This window comes from Octodon degus, unplaced genomic scaffold (genome assembly GCF_000260255.1).
Source record: "Octodon degus isolate 3935 unplaced genomic scaffold, OctDeg1.0 scaffold00058, whole genome shotgun sequence".
Classification (NCBI taxonomy): domain Eukaryota; kingdom Metazoa; phylum Chordata; class Mammalia; order Rodentia; family Octodontidae; genus Octodon; species Octodon degus.
The window spans coordinates 2,176,336-2,195,036 of record NW_004524634.1 but is presented as its reverse complement, the minus strand read 5'-3'; the positions used below and the strand labels follow the sequence as shown (position 1 = coordinate 2,195,036).

At 53.7% G+C, this 18,701-nt stretch overlaps 2 protein-coding genes across 2 annotated transcripts in view; both read right to left on the bottom strand.

Moving 5' to 3' along the window:
* The window catches only part of Atp6v1b1 (ATPase H+ transporting V1 subunit B1), a 28,460-nt gene extending 21,648 nt beyond the window's left edge, over positions 1-6,812 (bottom strand). The window contains exon 1 of the mRNA XM_004634059.2: positions 6,608-6,812. Within this exon, the coding sequence (XP_004634116.1) occupies positions 6,608-6,728 (121 nt within the window). The 5' untranslated portion in view covers positions 6,729-6,812. The remainder of the gene's footprint in view (positions 1-6,607) is intronic.
* Positions 6,813-8,901: 2,089 nt separating this feature from the next.
* The window catches only part of Vax2 (ventral anterior homeobox 2), a 28,190-nt gene continuing 18,390 nt past the window's right edge, over positions 8,902-18,701 (bottom strand). Inside the window, exons 2-3 of the mRNA XM_004634157.1 lie at positions 17,485-17,672; positions 8,902-9,342 (exon numbers count right to left, since the gene is read on the bottom strand). Coding sequence (XP_004634214.1) covers positions 8,902-9,342; positions 17,485-17,672 — 629 coding nt within the window. The remainder of the gene's footprint in view (positions 9,343-17,484; positions 17,673-18,701) is intronic.

Here is an 18,701-nt window from a genome sequence, read left to right as displayed (position 1 = left end):
CTGTGCTGCCTTGCTTGAATGAAATCAAACAGGGCCTCTGCCCTCCACCAGGCCTAGGTCTGTGGGGAGGCACCTCGGCTCCCTTGGGTTGCTGGGTGTTGGGGGTGGGGCAGAAAGGGCATAGACAGGAAGAAGGAAGAAATGTTGATGGACCTAGTGGCTGGAGAGACTCATGGATGGGAATGAGCTCAGTCACCAGGTGGGATTAGGGTAGCCCTTAGCCTTTGCTAGCCTCAGCAGAAGCAGCCATGAACTGGTATCCAGGAAGCCTGGCTTTGGCTCCCATAGAGGCTGCCTGAGGGACCCTGGGATGGGCCCAGGTACCATAGCCTTCCCTCTGTTCTTAGGCCACACCCAGCCACCCCTGAGGTGAAGGAACTTGGCAAGGCAGGATAGGAAGTGCTAGGTCACTCAGGCTGGCAGGGAGATGGGGCCCAGAAAGGGAAAAGCTCACCCAGGGCCACACAGATGATTGTGGCAGAGCCAGGGATGGGCCCGCCTGCCCTTGTACTTCTCAGGAGACCACACCGGCTCCTGGTGTGGCCTTACTCTGCTTCTAATTATGCCTGACCCCAAGCCAGCAATGCCAAAGAGAACCCAAAGCTCCTTCTTGCCCAATCTTCCCCAGTCTGGGCTTCTCAGATCAAACTCTGTTTTTTGTCCCATCAAAGTTCCTCTTACCAGGAAGGGCCCCAAGCAATTTGACTCGACAAGGTATTTTTACACAAGTCTTTGCTAGGCTCCCCTCAGTATAAGGACTATTTGAAGCAGTCAAGGCCTTAAGCTCTTCTGGCCTCTGGCGCTCTCTCAATTCCCTGCCCTCCGTCCACCTTCAGCCCCCTCTACCCAGCTGCCCTTCCTTCCTCCCTATCCCTCCAAGAAGGCCCCACCTTCTTGCCCTCCCCGCCACTTAGACTCAGGCCCTAGAGGTGCCTTCCTGGGTGAGGAGCCAATGTCCTCCACCCCTGTGCTCTTCCACCAGGCAAGCTCTGGTGTCTCCTCCAGGGCCTGCTCTCCATTGAGTCTCTTGCCTTCCCCACCTGCTCCTCTTCCCTCTCCAATCTGCTCCTGGCAGCTGCCTTCCCTAGAGGCCACCCCAGCCTTTTGACTGCTACCTCCAAGTGACCCAGCACATTCCACTGGAGGCAGGGTGTGCTCCTCCTCTTGAGAGATCTGCTCTGCCTGCTCACCCCACCCCCAGGTACCCCTCGGGATTCTGGGAAGGCAGCATGGCTTCTTTTCCACTCCCTTATCCTCCAGGGTCTTCCTTCCCTCCTCTTTCCATTTCTTTAAAGGTCTTCTCCCCAGTAGTGGGGATGGAACCCGGGCCTTGCACATGCAGGCAACTGCTCTATTGAGCTATAACCTCAGGAGTGTTTTATTGTTATCATTTTGAGACAGGGTCTTGGCCTGTTGCTCAGGCTGGCCTCAAATTTGTGATCTTCCAGTAGCTGGGACTGCGGGCATGAACTACCAAATTTGCCACATGTACTGGATGCCTTCTTCATATTGGGTAGGTGAATAAAAGTGGCAAATAAAACATGGAGTCTGTAATCTGAACTAGAGGATAGAGAAGAAATAGAATCACAAACTGTAGTGGGTGCTAAGAAGGGAAAGAACATGATGAGTGAGTGAGATGGGTCAGGGGCCAAGACTGAGCGCTCAGGGAAGGAAGGGCCTTGTGGGAAGGTGCCTTCTTTCATTTTTCCTTCCTTCATATTCTCTCTCTCTCTCTCTCTCTCTCTCTCTCTCTCTCTCTCTCTCTCTCTCTCTCTCCCTCTCTCCCTCTCAACTGTACGGAGGAATAAACCCAGGGCCTTCACACTGAGCTATATTCCCAGATCCTTTTAAGTGTATTATTATTTTTTAAAAGTTTGAGACAAGTCTGGCTAAAATACTGAGTTGCCAGGTTTTGCTCAGACATGTGATTCTCCTGCCTCAGCCTCCTGGGGTGGTGGCATTACAGGCATGCTCCATAGCACCAGCCTGGGAAGGCCCTTCTGAGCTGTGCCCTGAGTGCCACCCAAGTGGTGCTGTCCAGCCCCCTCGAGGTGTGGGACAGGGCACTGAGCAGCTCAGAGGTGAGAAAGAGCCCCACCCTTGGTGCCTTGGGAGACCAGGGAGAGGGCAGAGCTGCGACCCGTGCAGGCTGGTTCCCAGTGCAGGAGACAGGTCACTTCCCGGACAGCGGCAGTCCTCCACTGAGCTCACTGTCGCACCCACCTCTCCGAACCCTACTGGCCTATGATAGAGGCTCTCCAAGTGTTTAGTGGATGAATTATGGGGAACACTCACAGGTTCGTCCAACTCATTCCCTTGTCCCACATCAGAACCAGAGTGAGGCCTGCTTGCCCAGCCCCCAAACGACCTTTGCCTGGCTTGAAGCTTTAACCTCTAAACCCTGCCTGCTTCCCCTGAAGATTGGTAGAAAAGACTAGAAAGAGGATACATAATGCTGCGGAGGTGGCAGGCACAGAGAGACCCCCCCGGGGGAAGGTAGTGGGCAGAGGCCCGGGCATCACCTTCCCCAGCAGGAAAAAATTGCCAAACAGCCACACATAATCTGACCAGGCATCCCGATCCAATTGCCTGGATCATTAGGGTTAGGCTGCGGAAAGCACGAAGCGGGCAGGCAGGCAGCACAGTAGCACCCGGAAGAGGAGTGAATTGCGACCCCGGGGCCAGCAGGGGCCTCAGCAGCGGCCACTTGTTAAAAGCCCCACAGAAGGGTCAGCATCTTGCTGCTCCATAGAGAAACGCGGGACTTGCCAAAGGACTGAGATGGGACAAGAAAGCCGCGAACCTGGGGTAAAAAGAAGCAGGGTGGGTGGTCTGGGAAGAGGGCGATGTGGAGGGGGAGGGCCAAGGCGGAAAGCCCCAGGGAACTGCTTCCAATTCCACCTCCTCCCTGCAGGTCACAGCTCCTGTCACAAGAAAGCCCCATTAGCTGTGATGTCCAACTACTCTACCTGGGGTGGGGGTGGGGGACGCGGACAGCGGGGCTGGAGGATACAGGATTAGAGGAGGAACGCTTGGAAGGGAGGCGGGCTGCTCTGGAGGCACCTAGGGGCTGCGGTTCAGCGCTCTCCGGGCTCCAGCTTCTCCACTCTCCTCTGAGGAAGGCTGGGTGGAGGACCGCCCCCAGCCCAGAGCGCACGGTGTCCGCGGCCTTTGCGCACCAGCCTGCTCAGCCTGCTCTGCGCTGCCTTCCCTTCGCGGCCTTAGCAGCCTGCTTGCCTGGCTCTAGGTGGGATTCCTAATGTGGCTGAGTGACATTAGTCTTCGTCTCCAGCCTTCAAGGTGGAAAGCCCTCTCAGGTAGCTGATTCTGGTTGACACTGGACTACCCACACCCTCCAAAGCCTTGCTTCTAAGTGTCTTTTACACGTGCGGGGGCTGCACACTGACATCCTCAAGTGTGTGTCTCCTCTGAAACTGGCCCAGACCTTTTCTTAGCGCTGTCCTTGCGGTTTGTACACTGACTGACAAAGGTGACTGAGCAGCAAAGACGACCTTGACTGGCAGGGAGGCCTTTGCTTTGCGTTCACCCTGGGCTCTGTGTTCGTTGCATGGAGAAGCAAACTGAGGCCCCAAGATTCTGCTGACCGTTCCCAGGAAACACCACAATTCAGGACAGTATCTTGTGGTACTCAGGGATTACGGCCACTACCCAACCCTGGATGCCCCCCTTGACCCTGGAGGGGAAGAGGTGCCGAGCTGCCAGCAGAGAGCTGGCTCAGATGACCTGAGGGGCACTCCCTCAATGGGCCTCCCCCAGATGCTTGCCACCCTTTCCATTGTCCTTGCTGACACTGGGTTGCACTTTGGGCTGCAGGCCAGTGGTCTGCCTCCCTACCCCCACCTCCCTGCTGCTGGCCCAGTCAAAAGCTCAGCAGGGCTCCACAATGGCGCTCTAATTAGCGCCGGCCCAGCCACACCTGCAGCGTCCCGAGGGCTGAGGCAGGCGCCCATGCGTGAGGCCGGGTGGGGGCAAGCCCGGGGCAGCAGGTCTGTACCTCCTCCCTGATCCCAGCTGCAGCGGAGATTCAGGGAGGGAGGGCAGGCACTGGAGGCTGAGAGGTCTTAGAATCAGCCTAAGACCCTGTGGTTTCCTCCCCTTTCAGTTGAGGAAACTGAGGCTAGGTAGCAAGCTAGTGTTTTGGCCTGAAAGCCCCTGGGTGGTCTCACCTGGCTCTGTCCCTCCAACCAGGCTGTCAGTTTGTCCTTGTGAACCTTTGCCCAAACTGTACCCCCTCCCCAGCCTGGCATCATCTGCCTAAACACCCAGATGAAGCTCTATGCCACCTCCTCCCCACCGAGCCCAAGGGGAACAACTCTAGCTCCGCGAGAGATTACAGGGGAGCTTCTTTCCCAGGGCAGACATTGTTGATGTTCAGCCCCATCCTGATGCTTCCTGCTCCCACTTTCTGGACAGCTCCCTCCACTGCAGGGACAGACAACCTTCTGGCCTTCATTGTGTCAGCTCTGCCTCCTGCAGGAGGGGACAGCTTCTCTACCCATGGTCAAGGCAGCCTTAGGGCTTTAACCCTGTAGTCTAGAACTCTACCTAGAGTTGGGCAGCCTGGGAAAGGTCTTAGCATCCCAGGGTAGCAGGCCAGACTGGGAAAAAGGGCAGACAGGGACATGCAGTCTGCCTTCCAGTCTAGGGAGGGAGGGTAGCATTGGGAGAGAGTATGTTCAGATTGTCCCTGCTCCTGTGCCTGTCCACATCCTCAGAGAAACACCCCTCAGTCACTTGAGGAAGACAGAAGGGAAAAGGATAGAAGGAAGGGTGGCCCTGCGTAGCCTCTGAGGACACTGTCATGTGCAGCAGAGTGAAGGCATCAAGCCCCTGCACCGGCCTGGGCTCTGGGGCAACTTCATGATGAGAATACAGTGGCCTGGCTGGGAGCCACATGCAGCCATCCTGAAAGATGGCTAAACCTTCAGGCACTTGCTCCTGGCCTCCAGCCTGGCTCCTGGGTTCCAGCCTGGAACCTATCAGATGTTGACTGTAAATAAGGAGGGAACTGGCTGGAGGCTGCTCCAGGCCTGTACAGTCCTGCCTGGGGGAGGTGACAGTTGGTGAGGCTGTACCTGGAGAATGCCTTCCAGGGTGCATTCCCAAAAAGTGGAACAGAGCCTGTAGGTCCAGACTCCACACCCTGCCCAACTGCACCCTCTCTTGTCCCCACAGGTGGATGGAGCCAGCCTGCAGGGAGTGTTACCATGTGGGAAGGGGCATCAGCCTCCCCAACTCGGGCTTCAGTCCTGAGTGCTGGGCCCACTGAGTCCAAATCACGGCTTATTTACAGCCCTTGGCGGCTCTAGCTTTGGCACAGCGGAATCTGAGCTGCTGTTCCGCTCCCGCCTCCACAGACAGGACCTGCAGGACCTCTGTAGGAAACCTGATCCCACTCCACTCTCCCATTTCTGCACTCCACCCCAGCACCTGTCTCAGGCCTCAGCAGGTGCCCCATACTGGGGATTAGGGGTGCTGCTCCTTGAGCTAAGCTCATAGTTGCCATCTCATTCATGATTGGGTGGCACTGGTGGCTGCCCAGAGAGGGAGGGAGAAAAGATGGCTGCGTCAAGTTCTTTCCCCTCACCCCATATACCCTGTGAGAAGCCTCTGGCTCTGCTTAGCTGCAGCTGGCCAGGCTGGTTTGCTTCATCGAGCTGGATGGTCTAAGAATTTGCTGTACCAGGTAGAATGACCTTGGACAAGGACACTGGGGGCTCCCTTTGATCCTCTGCAGCTTGCCAGGTCCTCTGTCAGGCAGTGGGACTTGGCCCCTTCTTGTAGAACAGGCACAGAAGGTCCTTGAGAAGCTTATAAGGGGACACCCCAGCACCTGTGTGCATATACTCACTCCTGTGCCCAGCACCCTGCCCTAACTGCACACACACACACACTGCCACACTCAGACATGGGGCATTGCCCAACCTGGAGCTCCCATGTGCTCCCCCCTTGAACTTGCACACCACATTCAAGCACACACTCACCTTCACTCTGTGTGTTCAAGCACACACAAGTATGCACGCACACACACTCGTTTCCTCCCCCCCAAACGGAAGTGGAAACACACCCTCCAGCCTCAGCCCTTACCTGCTTCTGTACACAGATTCCCTGGCCTAGAAGCTGCACGCACCACTGACAGTCACGCATTTCCTCATGCTGAGAATGCTCACATATCCTACATCGCCACACCTGTTAGCCTAAGTCCACTTTATCATACACTAGGTTGGGCTGAGTGTTTGGTGCATATTACACACAATTACACACACACGATCTCATGGGAGGATGCACACACATGTGATCTCTGTCCCTTTCTCTTTTAGGGGCAGTTGGAAGCAGTTTCTGGACCTAAGTGTCTGAGGCAGGATCGCGGTGAAACAGCCACTTCAGCCCTCTCCCGTGGGTGGCCTGGGTCCTGCCTTCTACCCCTCCACCTTCACAGGTGACCCCTTTTGCAGGCTGTCCCACTGGATGGAGAGCTCCCTAGTCTCTAGGTCTCCTCTTTCCCAGGGCAGAAGCACTTCAGATTCCACAGCCAGCTCAGCACAGCTCCCCACCCTGGCCTCAGCGCAGTGGGGCCCATACTCACTGATTCGGGGGTGGGTGATGTAGTTTCTGGTGATTGCCTGCATGTGCTCTCGGGCCTCCATGCCTGGGTCACAGCCACTGCTGGGGAGTCCTGGGGCCCTGCTGTCTACCTTCAGAGCCATGGTGAGTGGTGGCTTGGAGCCTGTGCCTGAGAAAGCTGGTGGCAGGTTGGGACTGAAGACTTTGGGCCCAGCTGGAGCTGGAACAAACTGCCCAGCCTGAGCCTCCGGCCTCCCCTCCCCTTCCTCCCCTCTCCACTCCTCCCCCAAGCTGACTGTAAACAGGGAAGCTGGCTCAGCGTGTGCAGACCTGGGAGGTGGCTGGCTACCTGGGAGCTGGAGAGTGGTGAGGGAGAAGCCAAGAGCAGGAATGCGGCCTCTCCAAGCTCTGCGTCTGGCTGACCCTCAGCCCACCGCCCACAGTGAGTGTGAATCCCACAGCCATAGGGCTTCTTGGTCTTGGCATGCAGGCTGCCCTCTCCTTGCTGGCTGCACAATCTGGCCCCCTGCCTGCATGTCTTGCCCTACACAATCCTATCACTCCTATCACCATCTTTTCCCAACATCTGTCAAAGATTCTCTCCTGGCCAGTATCACTGTCTCCTCCTACAGAAGCCTTCCAGGATGCCCCAGCACCCACCTTAGAACAGGTCTCTAATACTGCCACTGGTGTGAACCCCAAGCTCAGCCCACATCTTTTCCATCAGACCTAGGGCTCCTTAAGACTGAGAACCAGGGCTGGTTTCTCAGTCTGCCCCTCGGACCCTGATGTCCTCAGCCCAGGCTAGAGCCCAAATGGAGGCCCACATATTGCATATCTAAATATTTAGGATCCCAAATCAAGCTATGCCCACAGCCTCACCTGTGTTCTGCACAAGACTGACCGCCCCCTTCATGCCCTTCTGTTTCTTCAGGGCCAACAGATAGCACAGGTGAGGTGGGCCAGGCAGAATGGACGCAGGGGAGTGGCTGGTTGGGCCCAACCCGAGGTCACCTGGGTGCCCAGGTGTTTCATTCCAGATTCTGGGTTTCCCATAGTGCAAGCACTTACCAAGGTGCTATCACCTGAGTAGAGGGAAGGACAAGGTGCCGTTGTGAGGACCCCCATCATGTGGCACCCCATTCCAGGTAGCTCGAGCAAGGCAGCCAATTTGAAATTGTGTTCATTTTTCCAACCCAAACGATCCAACCCTCACCCCACATTCTCTGGCTTATTTCAGGACTTATTTCAGGGCTCTGGCTCTTCCAACACAGTTCATGCTGTCACAGAATTCAGTGGAAAGCAGTAGTGGGCGTGATTACAGGGGCATCTTCGTGGTGATGGAACCGCTCTGCATCCTGACTACCTTCTGGGTTTGCAGTCTACACAGCTGATAAAATGACAGGGAGTTCAACACACAATACCAATGTTAATTTCCCAGTTTGATATTATACTAGCTTTGAAAGATACAACCGCTAGAGGAAATTGTGAAGAGACTCCTCTGCCCTATCTTTGCAACTTCCTATAAACCTACAGTTACTGCAAAATAAAACCTAACTACCTTGAGCAAAAAAGCCTTTTAGAAAGTGCTTCCTGGGCCAGGGAGATGGCTTAGTGGAATAAGCACTTCCCTCACTAGCGCAAGGGCCGGAGTTCTGGAGAAAAAAAAAAAAAAAAAAGGTACTTCCTGTTGAAGTCTTTGCCAAGGGCAGGCCCTCTCTGCATACAAAGGCTGCCTGGGCTTACCCAGCATGCCCTTCTCCTCTCTTCGCATCTGCTCTCACCTTGCATCATTCATTCCCTTGGAGAATGTGGCTGTTTTTCCTTCTCAAATATTTCCAGTTTGAAAGAGAAGCTTGCAAGAAAGCACTGATGTCCATACCGGGGGTTGGATAGGAGTGGGAACTGGGCCCTGCTGAGCCACCCATGCAGATGCCCTGCGCTGCCTGTGATCCCGGGGTTCTACTCTGTCCCATTTGAGAACCTCCTTGCTCTCAAGCCATTTTCCTTTGTAGTGAGGACAGGAACGGAAGGGAAAGAGGTGGTACTGCAGGGATGGTTTCCCTTCTTGTCTCTTTTTTTCCTTTATTTCAGTGAGAGATGCACAGCACACACACACACACACACATACACACACTGCACTCGCACACACAAGCTGTGGGACCAAGGCCATTCGGTTGAGTCTCTGAGCTGAGGGCAGGTGGGAGGGGCGCAGTGGCTGCCCTCCCTGAAGGGCCTGCTCAGTGCAGTCTTCTGGGGCCAGGAGGCTGGGGAAGTGCAGTGCTGGGGACTCAGAGTCACATAGGGGTGGGAGTCTTATGTGTTAGCTTTCTTGCCAATGCCACCAGGACTGCCTACTTTCCTTTCTAGTCGGCTATAGGGCTCAAAGGCTGAGGAGCCCAGTTCGTAGCTGGCAGGCAGGTCCAGAAGCGGGACTGTGGAAAAGCAGATGGCTGGCAGAGGGGGTGGCAGCGGGGGGGATGCCGAGGCTGAGGTCGGAGGATTGAGACTTGGAGAAGAGTTCCTGGGGTCACCCAAGGAGGTGCCCCTGTGGCCAGGAGGTGGGTCTGGCAGGCTGGGGCTCAGCGTCAGGAGGGTAGGTGCCCTGGGCACAGAGAGCAGCCGGCCCTGCTCCAGCAGCCGCAGGATGTTGGAAGTGGCAAAGGCCTCAGAGGCTGAAGAGGATGCCCGCTTCTCTAGGTCTCTGCTCTGGTCTTTCTTCTGCTTGGTTCGGCGGTTCTGGAACCAGACTTTCACCTTGGGGCAGTGGATGAGGAAGGGGAGAAGCCAGGCAAATCAAAGTGGGGCAGGTGGGAGGAGAAAAGGAAATGTGGGTCAGGGCAGAGAAGGTGGATGGGGATCAAGGGAAGGGGCATAAAAGGGGGGAGGGAGACAGAGAGTGAAAGGGAAAGGGAGAGGGAGAAGGGTAGGGAAAGGGGGAGGGTAGGGAAAGGGGGAGTAGGAGAGAGACACACAGAGAAAGAGTGAGATCAAGATTGTTAAATCTTCTCACCACCAGCCTGCCCTGGGTGATCAGATTAGGGACCCTTGTTCCCAGTTGATGGACACCCTTCATTGCTGAAGCTGACCCTGCAGTAGGATGGAGGAGTGGGCTGGCAGATGGAGGTGGAGTTTGGGGCTACAGCTGAAATGCTGAAGGTCCCTTCGTGGCCTTCACACTCTGCTTCTGGCCAAGTAAGACTTAGCCACCACTTACAGTGCTGGGAATTCCCAGCTCAGCCTCAGGCCCAAGTCTCTGAACTGAGGTTCAAGCTGGGTATCCACCTGCCCATGAGACATCACCCCAAGGATGTCCCACAAGGGCCCCAAACTCCACCCTGACAGCCCCAGATAGCTCAGGCTAACTTCCCAACAGCAGCCCCTCTCCTGTTACATCTCCTACCATGGCTGCCTCTATCCACCCAAGTGCAAGCTGGGGGGGGGGGACACAAACCCCTTCCAGTCCTCAGTGCAGCCCCTCTTCTTTTCCCTTGTCCTCTCTGACCCAGAGGTGACTGCTGTCTCTACAGCAGCAGCATCACAGCCGCCTGAAGAATTTGCTTAAAGCTCATTCACTGCTGACCTCACCCAACCAGTGCCACAGGGGCGGGGGTGGCAGGACCCAGGCTTCACAATCTTTACCGCTCGCCAGGTGACCCAGGGTGACAAAACCAGGGCTCTAAAGGTCTCTCTGTCTGAGGTCCAAGCCCCAACATCTCCAGGGCAAAAGATCAAATGGAAGTCTGTGCCAGTGGCCTGCCCGGCGCTGACACCCATGTGTGGGCACTCCCACCTGATCACAGAGCACAAACAACCCTTCCTGGGTGTTCTCTAGGATTCTGAATAATGTCTGTGTCTGCTGTTATTTGGAGGACTGAGTCAGAAGAGGCTAAGGAAAGCACTAGAAGTATCACTTGGCAGGGGACTCTGGAATCCTAGTCACCTGGGGGTGGGTGAGAAGGTGGGCCCAACCTCTTGGCTTCATTGGGACCTCACCCCATATGGAGGGACTTGGCCAGCAGAGGCCAAGTGGGACCTTCCGAGACATGGGGCCTAAGGCAGGGCCTAGGTACCCAGTCTGAGGACGGGCCCATCACTGCCCCCAGCCTCAGCCCTCACACACCATGGGGAGAGATCTTTCTAAGCAGCCTGGGCATTCACCTCAGTGGACCCTTGCTCCCCATTTCCTGTAAAGACCAAGTTTCTCAACATAACACCAAGGGGGACAGGATATTGCAGGTTGTTGAGAGAGCTTCCAAAAGCCACATACTCAAAGCTAAGGCCAAGAGGTACCAAGTACCCCACTTTCTTAAAAGAGCCATCAAAAGGGGCAGAGACCTTTTTTGGAGTCCCTGAAAGGAGGTACACCTTGTTCGCCATTGCTGGGGCAGCCCAGCACCCCAGTCCCTTCCTAGTCTGCATGAGGTAAGGGAGGCAGGGAAGGCACAGTTCCCTGGGGGCTGCTCCCTTGAGACCCTAAGAGGTTTGTCTATCTCTGAGAGGGGGGTGAGCTCCCCCCACAGAAGGCAAGTGAGCAGGGCTCAGCAAGCACCTCTTGTAGGTCCTGGAAGTGCCCTGGGAAAGGGGGCTGGCATTCACTCAGAAGCTGACAACCATGTCAGACTGTCACCTCGTCGCTGCTACCACAGCAGCTCCTAGACGTATGTCCCAAGAACTTTTGCCCACACTGGGGCAGCAGGTGCCAGGAGGAAGAGTAGGAGCTGTGGGGAAGAGGGCTCAGAGGGAATTTTGGGGAGGTCTTGCTTGTTCCTCCGCCTTCAGGGGACCCCAGTGGTCCACCCACCCCAGTGGGACAGAAGTCGTAGTTTCTGCCCTTGGGAAAGAGAGAATTTAGCAAGGAGGGCACCAACCACTCCCAACATATGGCAATTAGGTACAAGGGAGTGGCAGTGACAAGAAGTGTGACTAATGTGGAATAACAAAGCAAGCAGGACAGGCTCTCCCCCAAAATACCCTTCTTTGTGCAACTGTGTGCGTGTGTAGCAAGGAGAAGTGGGTGTGGCTGGCACTGGGCTTGGCAATCTCCTGGGCAGGTGGGCCTTGGGAAGGCAGAGAAGGGTGAGGGCGGGTGGCAGGGGCTGAGACCTGGTATGTCATCTGTTGGCACGCATGAGTTAGCCACGGATTTTCACCTGGGCTGTGCACTGGAATGACCAGGGGCCACTCTCGTAAATTCCGCTGCCCAGGTCCCACCTGGTACCCCTGTGATCAGAATTGCTAGAGGGTGGGACTGAGACAGTGAGGTTGTTTAGAAAGCTCCTTGAGGGGGCCTGCCCTTTAGCTCAGTTCTTTAAGTGGCTGCTTCAACAAAGCAGTCAGGCTCAGGTTGCTGTGGTTCGATCCCCAGAACTCAAGCCAGACAAACCTGCCCTGAAGGCATTAGGAGCAAAAAAAAAAAAAAAAAAAGCTCCTCAAGCGGGGGAGGGGGTGCCAAGGCACTGTGGCTGTTGCCAACTTCCAGAGTGGGAGAGTCCTAATTACTTACTTAGCGCCCCTATGGAACCCTGTAGGACACAGAACAGACCAGCCAACAGAAAAGACATTAGAAGAGCTGCCTCTCTGTTTCCCACCATCAACCCTGTTGTCTCCAGGGCTGCTTCATAAGCCTAAGCAGACATGAAACAGACTGACATCAGATGGCCCAGACAGCCTGTCCCTTCTCCAGGAAGCCTTCAGTGTCACCTGAATCCAAAGGTACTGGCCCTTTAAGGCTCTGTGCAGTCCCTCTTCCAGGCAGCTACTCTGGGCTGACTGTAGGAGATGACCCGCCCCAGTGCTATCCTGAAATGTGGTGTGCTCCCTGAGGTGTCCCCCCCCATCATCTTCTGAGTGCTTCATGGTGGCCTCTCTTCAGAATGCCATCTCCATTGCTTGGGATCCAGGGAGTGCTCACATTGTGATCCCCTTCTGAGCCACACTGTGGCCAACGCTGCATACCAGAGCAGGGACACGGTTTTGAGGACTGCAGGATTATCCACCATGTTCTCTGGGCTCACGATCAGTGTTAGATCCAAAGACTCATTGTTCATTTGTAAGTGGTGGTGTTAATCTTTTCAACACTGCTCCTTGTGACCATGGGAACATATAAATCTGATTTTTTTTTTTTTTTTTTTTTTTTTGTAGAACCAGGGATTGAACTCAGGCCCTTGCGCTTGCCAGGGAAGTGCTTATTCTACTGAGCCATCTCCCTGGCCCCACATACAAATCTGAGACAGCAGCACCTGAATATCTGGAATGATCATGGGCTCTGTAACCTGCATCAGGAAGGTACTCTCTATTCTGTTATCCCGACGGATGGGGACAGCTGCTGCTGGGCAGAGAAGATCTCATGCAAAGACTTAGCATTTGTTCTTAGCCTGTCCCCTGGGCCTGCCGGGGCAGAGGGTACAGAAGGCTCCTGAGCCAGCCTCTCCCCTCTTCCTTCTCACCAGTCACGTCTTTTCTTTTTTTCTGCTCTGACTCTGGAACTCTTGTCACTCACTCATACAACACATAAATATCAAGTATTTGGTACACACCAGGCATTGCCATGGGCTGAAAAATGTAAGTAAATAAAACTCCATCTTGGCCCGCTTGCCTCTCAGATGCTAGCCTCAGGGGACACAGGAGGTCAGCAAGCATTACAGGATGTTTTCATAGAAGGGGGCAAAGACTAGAGTGAGAAATCCTGAGGTCGGCAGCCCCGGATCCAATCCCGGCCCTTCCTCTAACCAGCAACATGCCACGGGGAATGTTTCCTAAGCTCTTGGTGTCTGTCCCCCATCAGTAAAATAGGGATCATCTTAGTGCATCCTCAGAAGACTGCTGTGCTGACTCCAGGGGCAGATGACCACATAAAGTGCCTGGCACAGGGTGAAGTCTGCCACATCAGCTTCTTAGATTTGCTCATGTTACCAGCACCAAGTGATTTTCAGACATTGCTGCGCAGTAGCTTTACCTGTGTGGCAAAATATAAATTCTCTAGAAATCTGGTCAGGAATTTCTGGGCTGAGGTGGCATAATCATCTGTTTTTAATCATGAACCAAGAAGCGTTCCATGAAATACCCTGCTTTAACCAAACACCCAACTTTCTTTTTTAAAACAAAACATGGTGACAAAGTATATCAAGAGGTTTCTAAAATCAGAAGGTTTCCAAAATCAAGCAAGCCTGTTCCTGTTCTCATTTGGTATTGAGAGGAGCATTCAGCAAGAGCCCCCTGGGGGTGGGGGAGGTGAGAACCGGGCGGAGGGTGCTCCGGGAGAACCTGCCTGTGCTGGGTGCTGCGGGATCTGGGAGGGTCCAGGGCAGAGGTCCGCTCGCTCGCTGGCTCTGCCTTGTTTCACTGCTGACACTGCAGGGACCTTCCTGCAGAGCCCTGTCGGGGGTGGGGAGCAGAGGAAGGGCTTTGCTGCTCTGTGTGCTGTTCCTGCAACTGGGCCTCTGATCCCAACAGGACCCGACGATGTGAGTGGGCCCAGAAATACCAGTATGAGAGTGGGTACAGAGCAAGCTCCATGTTCTTCCCTGCCTGAGTTAAGTAGGTTCTTTTGGTATCCAGGGAAGGGGGAAGGCACTGGATGGCAGCAGGAGGAAGGAGGACAGAGACAGAAGCTGACACGTGGTGAGCAGGGGCTGTGCCTTCAGTGGAACACCACAGAGGCCTGAGAATACCCTCATGTGGAGCCCTCAGGTCCAAATGAACTGTGCACTTTCATATTCTCTTAAGCCCAGCTGCCCTGTGGTTCCTTTTTTGAATGCCTGCAAAATCAAGTATCCATTTTTTAAAAAATTCCGTTGTGATCCATTAGTAATTGGAGTACACTGTCATCCTTTCTCCCAAGAAACCCTGCTCAAGAGAACACAAATCCCCCTCAGAATATCTGACGCACCTTTTTGATGTCTCCATTGGATCACAAATAGAACTGATCCAGCCACAATTTTTTTTTTTTTTTCAGAACTGGGAATTGAACTCAGGCCCTTGCACTTGCCAGGGAAGTGCCCACTCTATTGAGCCATCTCCCCGGCCCCCACAATCTTGATTCTGCTTTTGATTCCGTTCCTGTCCAGCTCCTATGACTTTACCAGCTCATAAAGGCTTTTCCCATCTCCCCCAGTGTTCAAGCCAGACCACTTTCTTTCCCTTACGCACGTGGGTTGGAGTATACCTCAGATCATTCTGCTTCTCTCTCCCACCACTCTGCTCAAGACAGCATGTCAGTAGTCCCTAACTGGCCCACTTTGTCCCCTGTGAGTCATACTCCAGGTGGCAGTCAGCGAGGTTTATAAAATGCTAATCATCTCATGTCACTCATTTCAAGCATTTACTGTAGGTTCTAACTAGTGTATAACTTGTTCCAACACCAGCCACACTGGCCTTCTGAGACTTCTAGAACATTCTATGCAGGTCCCACTCCTAGGTTTTTATAGTTACTCCTAGGTTTTTACAGTTACTTCTCTTCTGCATCCTCTGCTGGTTATCTCTTCCCAATCACTGAGGTGTAGGTCCCCTCAAAGAGACTTTGCCTGACCATCCAATGAAATATTTCCTCTGAATCTACCTATTTTATGTCCCTCATAGCACTTATCACTCTGAAGTGCTGTTTGTCTTTCTCCTCATAGATGTAAGCTGCACACAATGGGTGCTGGGTCTGCATTGGTCTCTGCTATAACCCTGACACCTTAGAACAGTACCTGACGGGTAGCAAGCATTCAACAACATTTTTGAACAGGAGTGTGGATGAATAAATGTACTAACAATTCCATGGAATTCTAGCTGAATAACCTTAGGCAACTTCATTACCCCGAGGCTCAGTTTTCTCCAGTAGGGATCATAGTGTCCATAAAGCCAACTCTCCTAAGATTAAAGGAGCTAATGAATGTGCCTGCTGTAAGTCTTGAGCAAGGTATGTAAATTTCCTAGGCCTCAGTTTATTCTGAGTATAGATTTATCATAGCATAATGAAAAAGCATCTGATCTTTGGCCTGGATCCTGGCACAGAGCTACTCACACCCTTGGAGGATCCTGAGTGAAAGGAATGTCTTAGTTACTCAAAAAGCTCCTTCCCACTACACTGGAGTTTATGTTAATGAGGTGACTCTGGACACCTTGATAATTTTAGGACCGAAGCTGATCCCAGAAAGAATAACCACTTGGTCATAGGGCAGGCATTTTTTGGTACTTCCCACCTTCAGGGAGGGGAGGGGCCGGAAGTTGAGTGGAAGTGCTGGGAGACTGGGACCCGGGAAGAGGGGCAGCTCCTCCTCCCTTGCCCCTTGCATTTCTTCTGCTTGGCTGATCCTCATTTGTGTCCTTTGTGGTAAGAAAGCACAGATAAGTGATGTGTCTTCCTCTGCTCTGTGAGGAAGGGGACATGGAAGCCCCTAATTAAGAGCTACTCAGTCAGAAGTGCAGATGGCACCTGGGCCTTGTGACTGTCATGTGCAGTGGCTCTGTGTCTCACAATTGAACTCTTGACCTTTGAGGTGTGGGTTAACTCTGGGAATCAGTGTCAAAATGGAATGGATGGATAAGCAGTTGGTGTCATAGAACTGGAGAACTGGCTGCTGGTGGTGTTGGGTCACAGCCACATGTGGTGTGAGAACACTTCACCGGGCCCACAAGGTTGTGGAGAGAAACAAACTAGTTAGTTTAAGTGAGGCCTAAGAACAGGGTCTTGCCCACAGGAAGTCCTGTCATTGTGGGCCATACAATGTTCATCTTACTACATAATGCCAGGGTTAGGGAAGAAAGCAGGGCATAGGCTTCCACAGGGAAGTGAGGGTCCACTGTGTGCCTAGCTCTGAGCTCCTCCAGCTCCCTGAAGAGGACAATCCCCTTCAAACACATTCTTGCCCTTGAGACAAGAATACACAACATACTGGTTGATGTCATCACAACACACAGATACACAAACACATACTTTAAGGTTGGTGGAAAATATCTCTTGGGATGAGGACAAGGCACCTCAGGGAAGAGGGAGCTCTTGGCTAAGCGGGGGCTTGGGCTGATATCCAAGGGCCAAGGCTGGATGCGGGGTGGGAGATATGGCAAAGGGGTGGATGAGCACTCAGAAGCTTCTGCTTTCAGGGTATCTAAGGCACCTGGAGAGCAGTTTCTGGGGGACTTTAGGACAACACTAGATGACCTGGGAGAAAAATGGCACAGAGAAGGGCAGGTGCTGCCTCTGTGCCCAGCCTGGAGGGCTGTGGAGTCTCTCTACCTTCCCCAGAGCTCTGGCCTGGGCTAGCCACTGCAGCCCAGCTTCTTAGCCATGGGCTGAGCACAGCTGACAGAGGGAGCCCTATGGTGGCAATAAGAGGAAGCCAGGTCCATGGAGATGAGCTATCCTGCAGGACAGCAGCTACCAGATCATCCTGGGTGAAGGGGTGTCCAGACACCCTCCTCTGCACACTAAGATAAACAGAAGGTGATGGACAGTAACAGAGAGCCCAGACTGGGAAGTGAGAGGTGCCTAGCCCCACTGGGTGGTCCCATCTCTCCCCTAATCTATTTTGTGTTATTCTGGGACCACAGGGCCCCTAGCCCAGCCTTGCCCCCAAAGCCTATTCCCACCAAACCAACGCCTTAGCATCACTTCCTAACATTCCTCTTGTATGTCAACATCTCCCTAAGCCTCCCCCTGCACCCAGAGCGCTCCGTATTCCTCTGGCTTTTCTCACCTTCTGCAAGGAGCTCGATGCCCCTGGAAGGCCCCTCTCCTTGACATCTAACAATTCTCCAGCCAGCACTGTATTTGCTCTGGTCCACCTTAAGTCTTTCCATCATCCACATCTGAGTTCCTCCAAAGAACAGTTTCCTCTCACTGCCTACAGTCCCAGTCCCCAGAGAGTCTGCAGACTGCCTAGCCCAGAGGGAGGCCTAGGCCTAGTCTCTTACCTGGGTCTCGGAGAGGTTCAGCTGGCGGGCCAGCTCGGTGCGCTCGCGGCCCACCACATACTGGCAGCGCTGGAACTCCATCTCCAGGCGGTACAGCTGCTCGGCTGTGAAGGAGGTACGTGTCCGCTTGGGTCGGTCCAGGTCCAGGCCCTTGGGCAGGACAATTTCTCGGATGGTGCCCTTGGCATCTGCAAAGGCCATGAAGGGAGCCAGGTGAGTTCATCAGCTCAGTTAGGTCAGCAACAAGCGTCTTTGCTAAGAACCTAACAGGAAGCCCCTCTGGCCTGGCCTGGCTCTGTGGCCTCCAACAAGTTGCTCACCCTCTCTGGGCCTGGCCTCCTCCATCACCCAACATAGAACATTGGTATCAGTACCAGCGTCAGGTCTTTCAAGGCCTGGACAGAAGGGATTCATGCTGGCCTGGTCAGGATTCGGTTTCCCTAGCAGACTAAGGACCAAATGGAAAGAAATGTAACAGATTAGAATTAGGTGTGGTCCATCAAGCAAGACACACTAGAGCTGTCCAGAAGCCAGGTCCTAAGCTGTGTGTGTGTGTGTGTGTGTGTGTGCTCAAGGGTGTGAAGGAGTGTACTCTGTCCCACTGGCCCCTGGGGTCCTTAAGGAGGTTAGCTGGTGTGGGACAGAGGACAGGATGGAGGGCTAGGATCCAGAAGAGAAGCCCAAGTGACCACCACACAGGATGCTGGAGTGCCTTCCGAAAGGGACTTCCATTCCTCCCCAGGGGCCTGAAGAGCAGAACACACATCTGGGCTCAGGACCCATGCCCTCCACGCGCAAGGTCTCCAGCACTGTAGAGCCCATTTTCTTTATTTCTTTATTTCTTTATTTTTGTGCCAGGAATCAAACTCAGGACCTTGTGCTCACCACGAAGGTGCTTATGCGGTGAGCCATCTTCCCAGCCCCTGAAGCCCATTTTAAAAAGCCAAATAACCTACAGCCCATGTTCACCAGATATTCTCACTTGGTAACGACACAAAGTGTTCAGAAAAGTAAACTCTTTGAGTGATGGTGGTGACATTTATGTGTCAGCATTAACTAAGGGTAAAAAGGATCCACATATAAACCACACACACTGCTGACTTAAATCTAGCTATGAGCATATGCTGTTAAAAATTAGAGTGGGGGGCTGGTGAGATGGCTCAGTGGTCTAAAGCACCTACTTAGAACAAGCTAAGCTAAGCAAAGCACAGGGACCG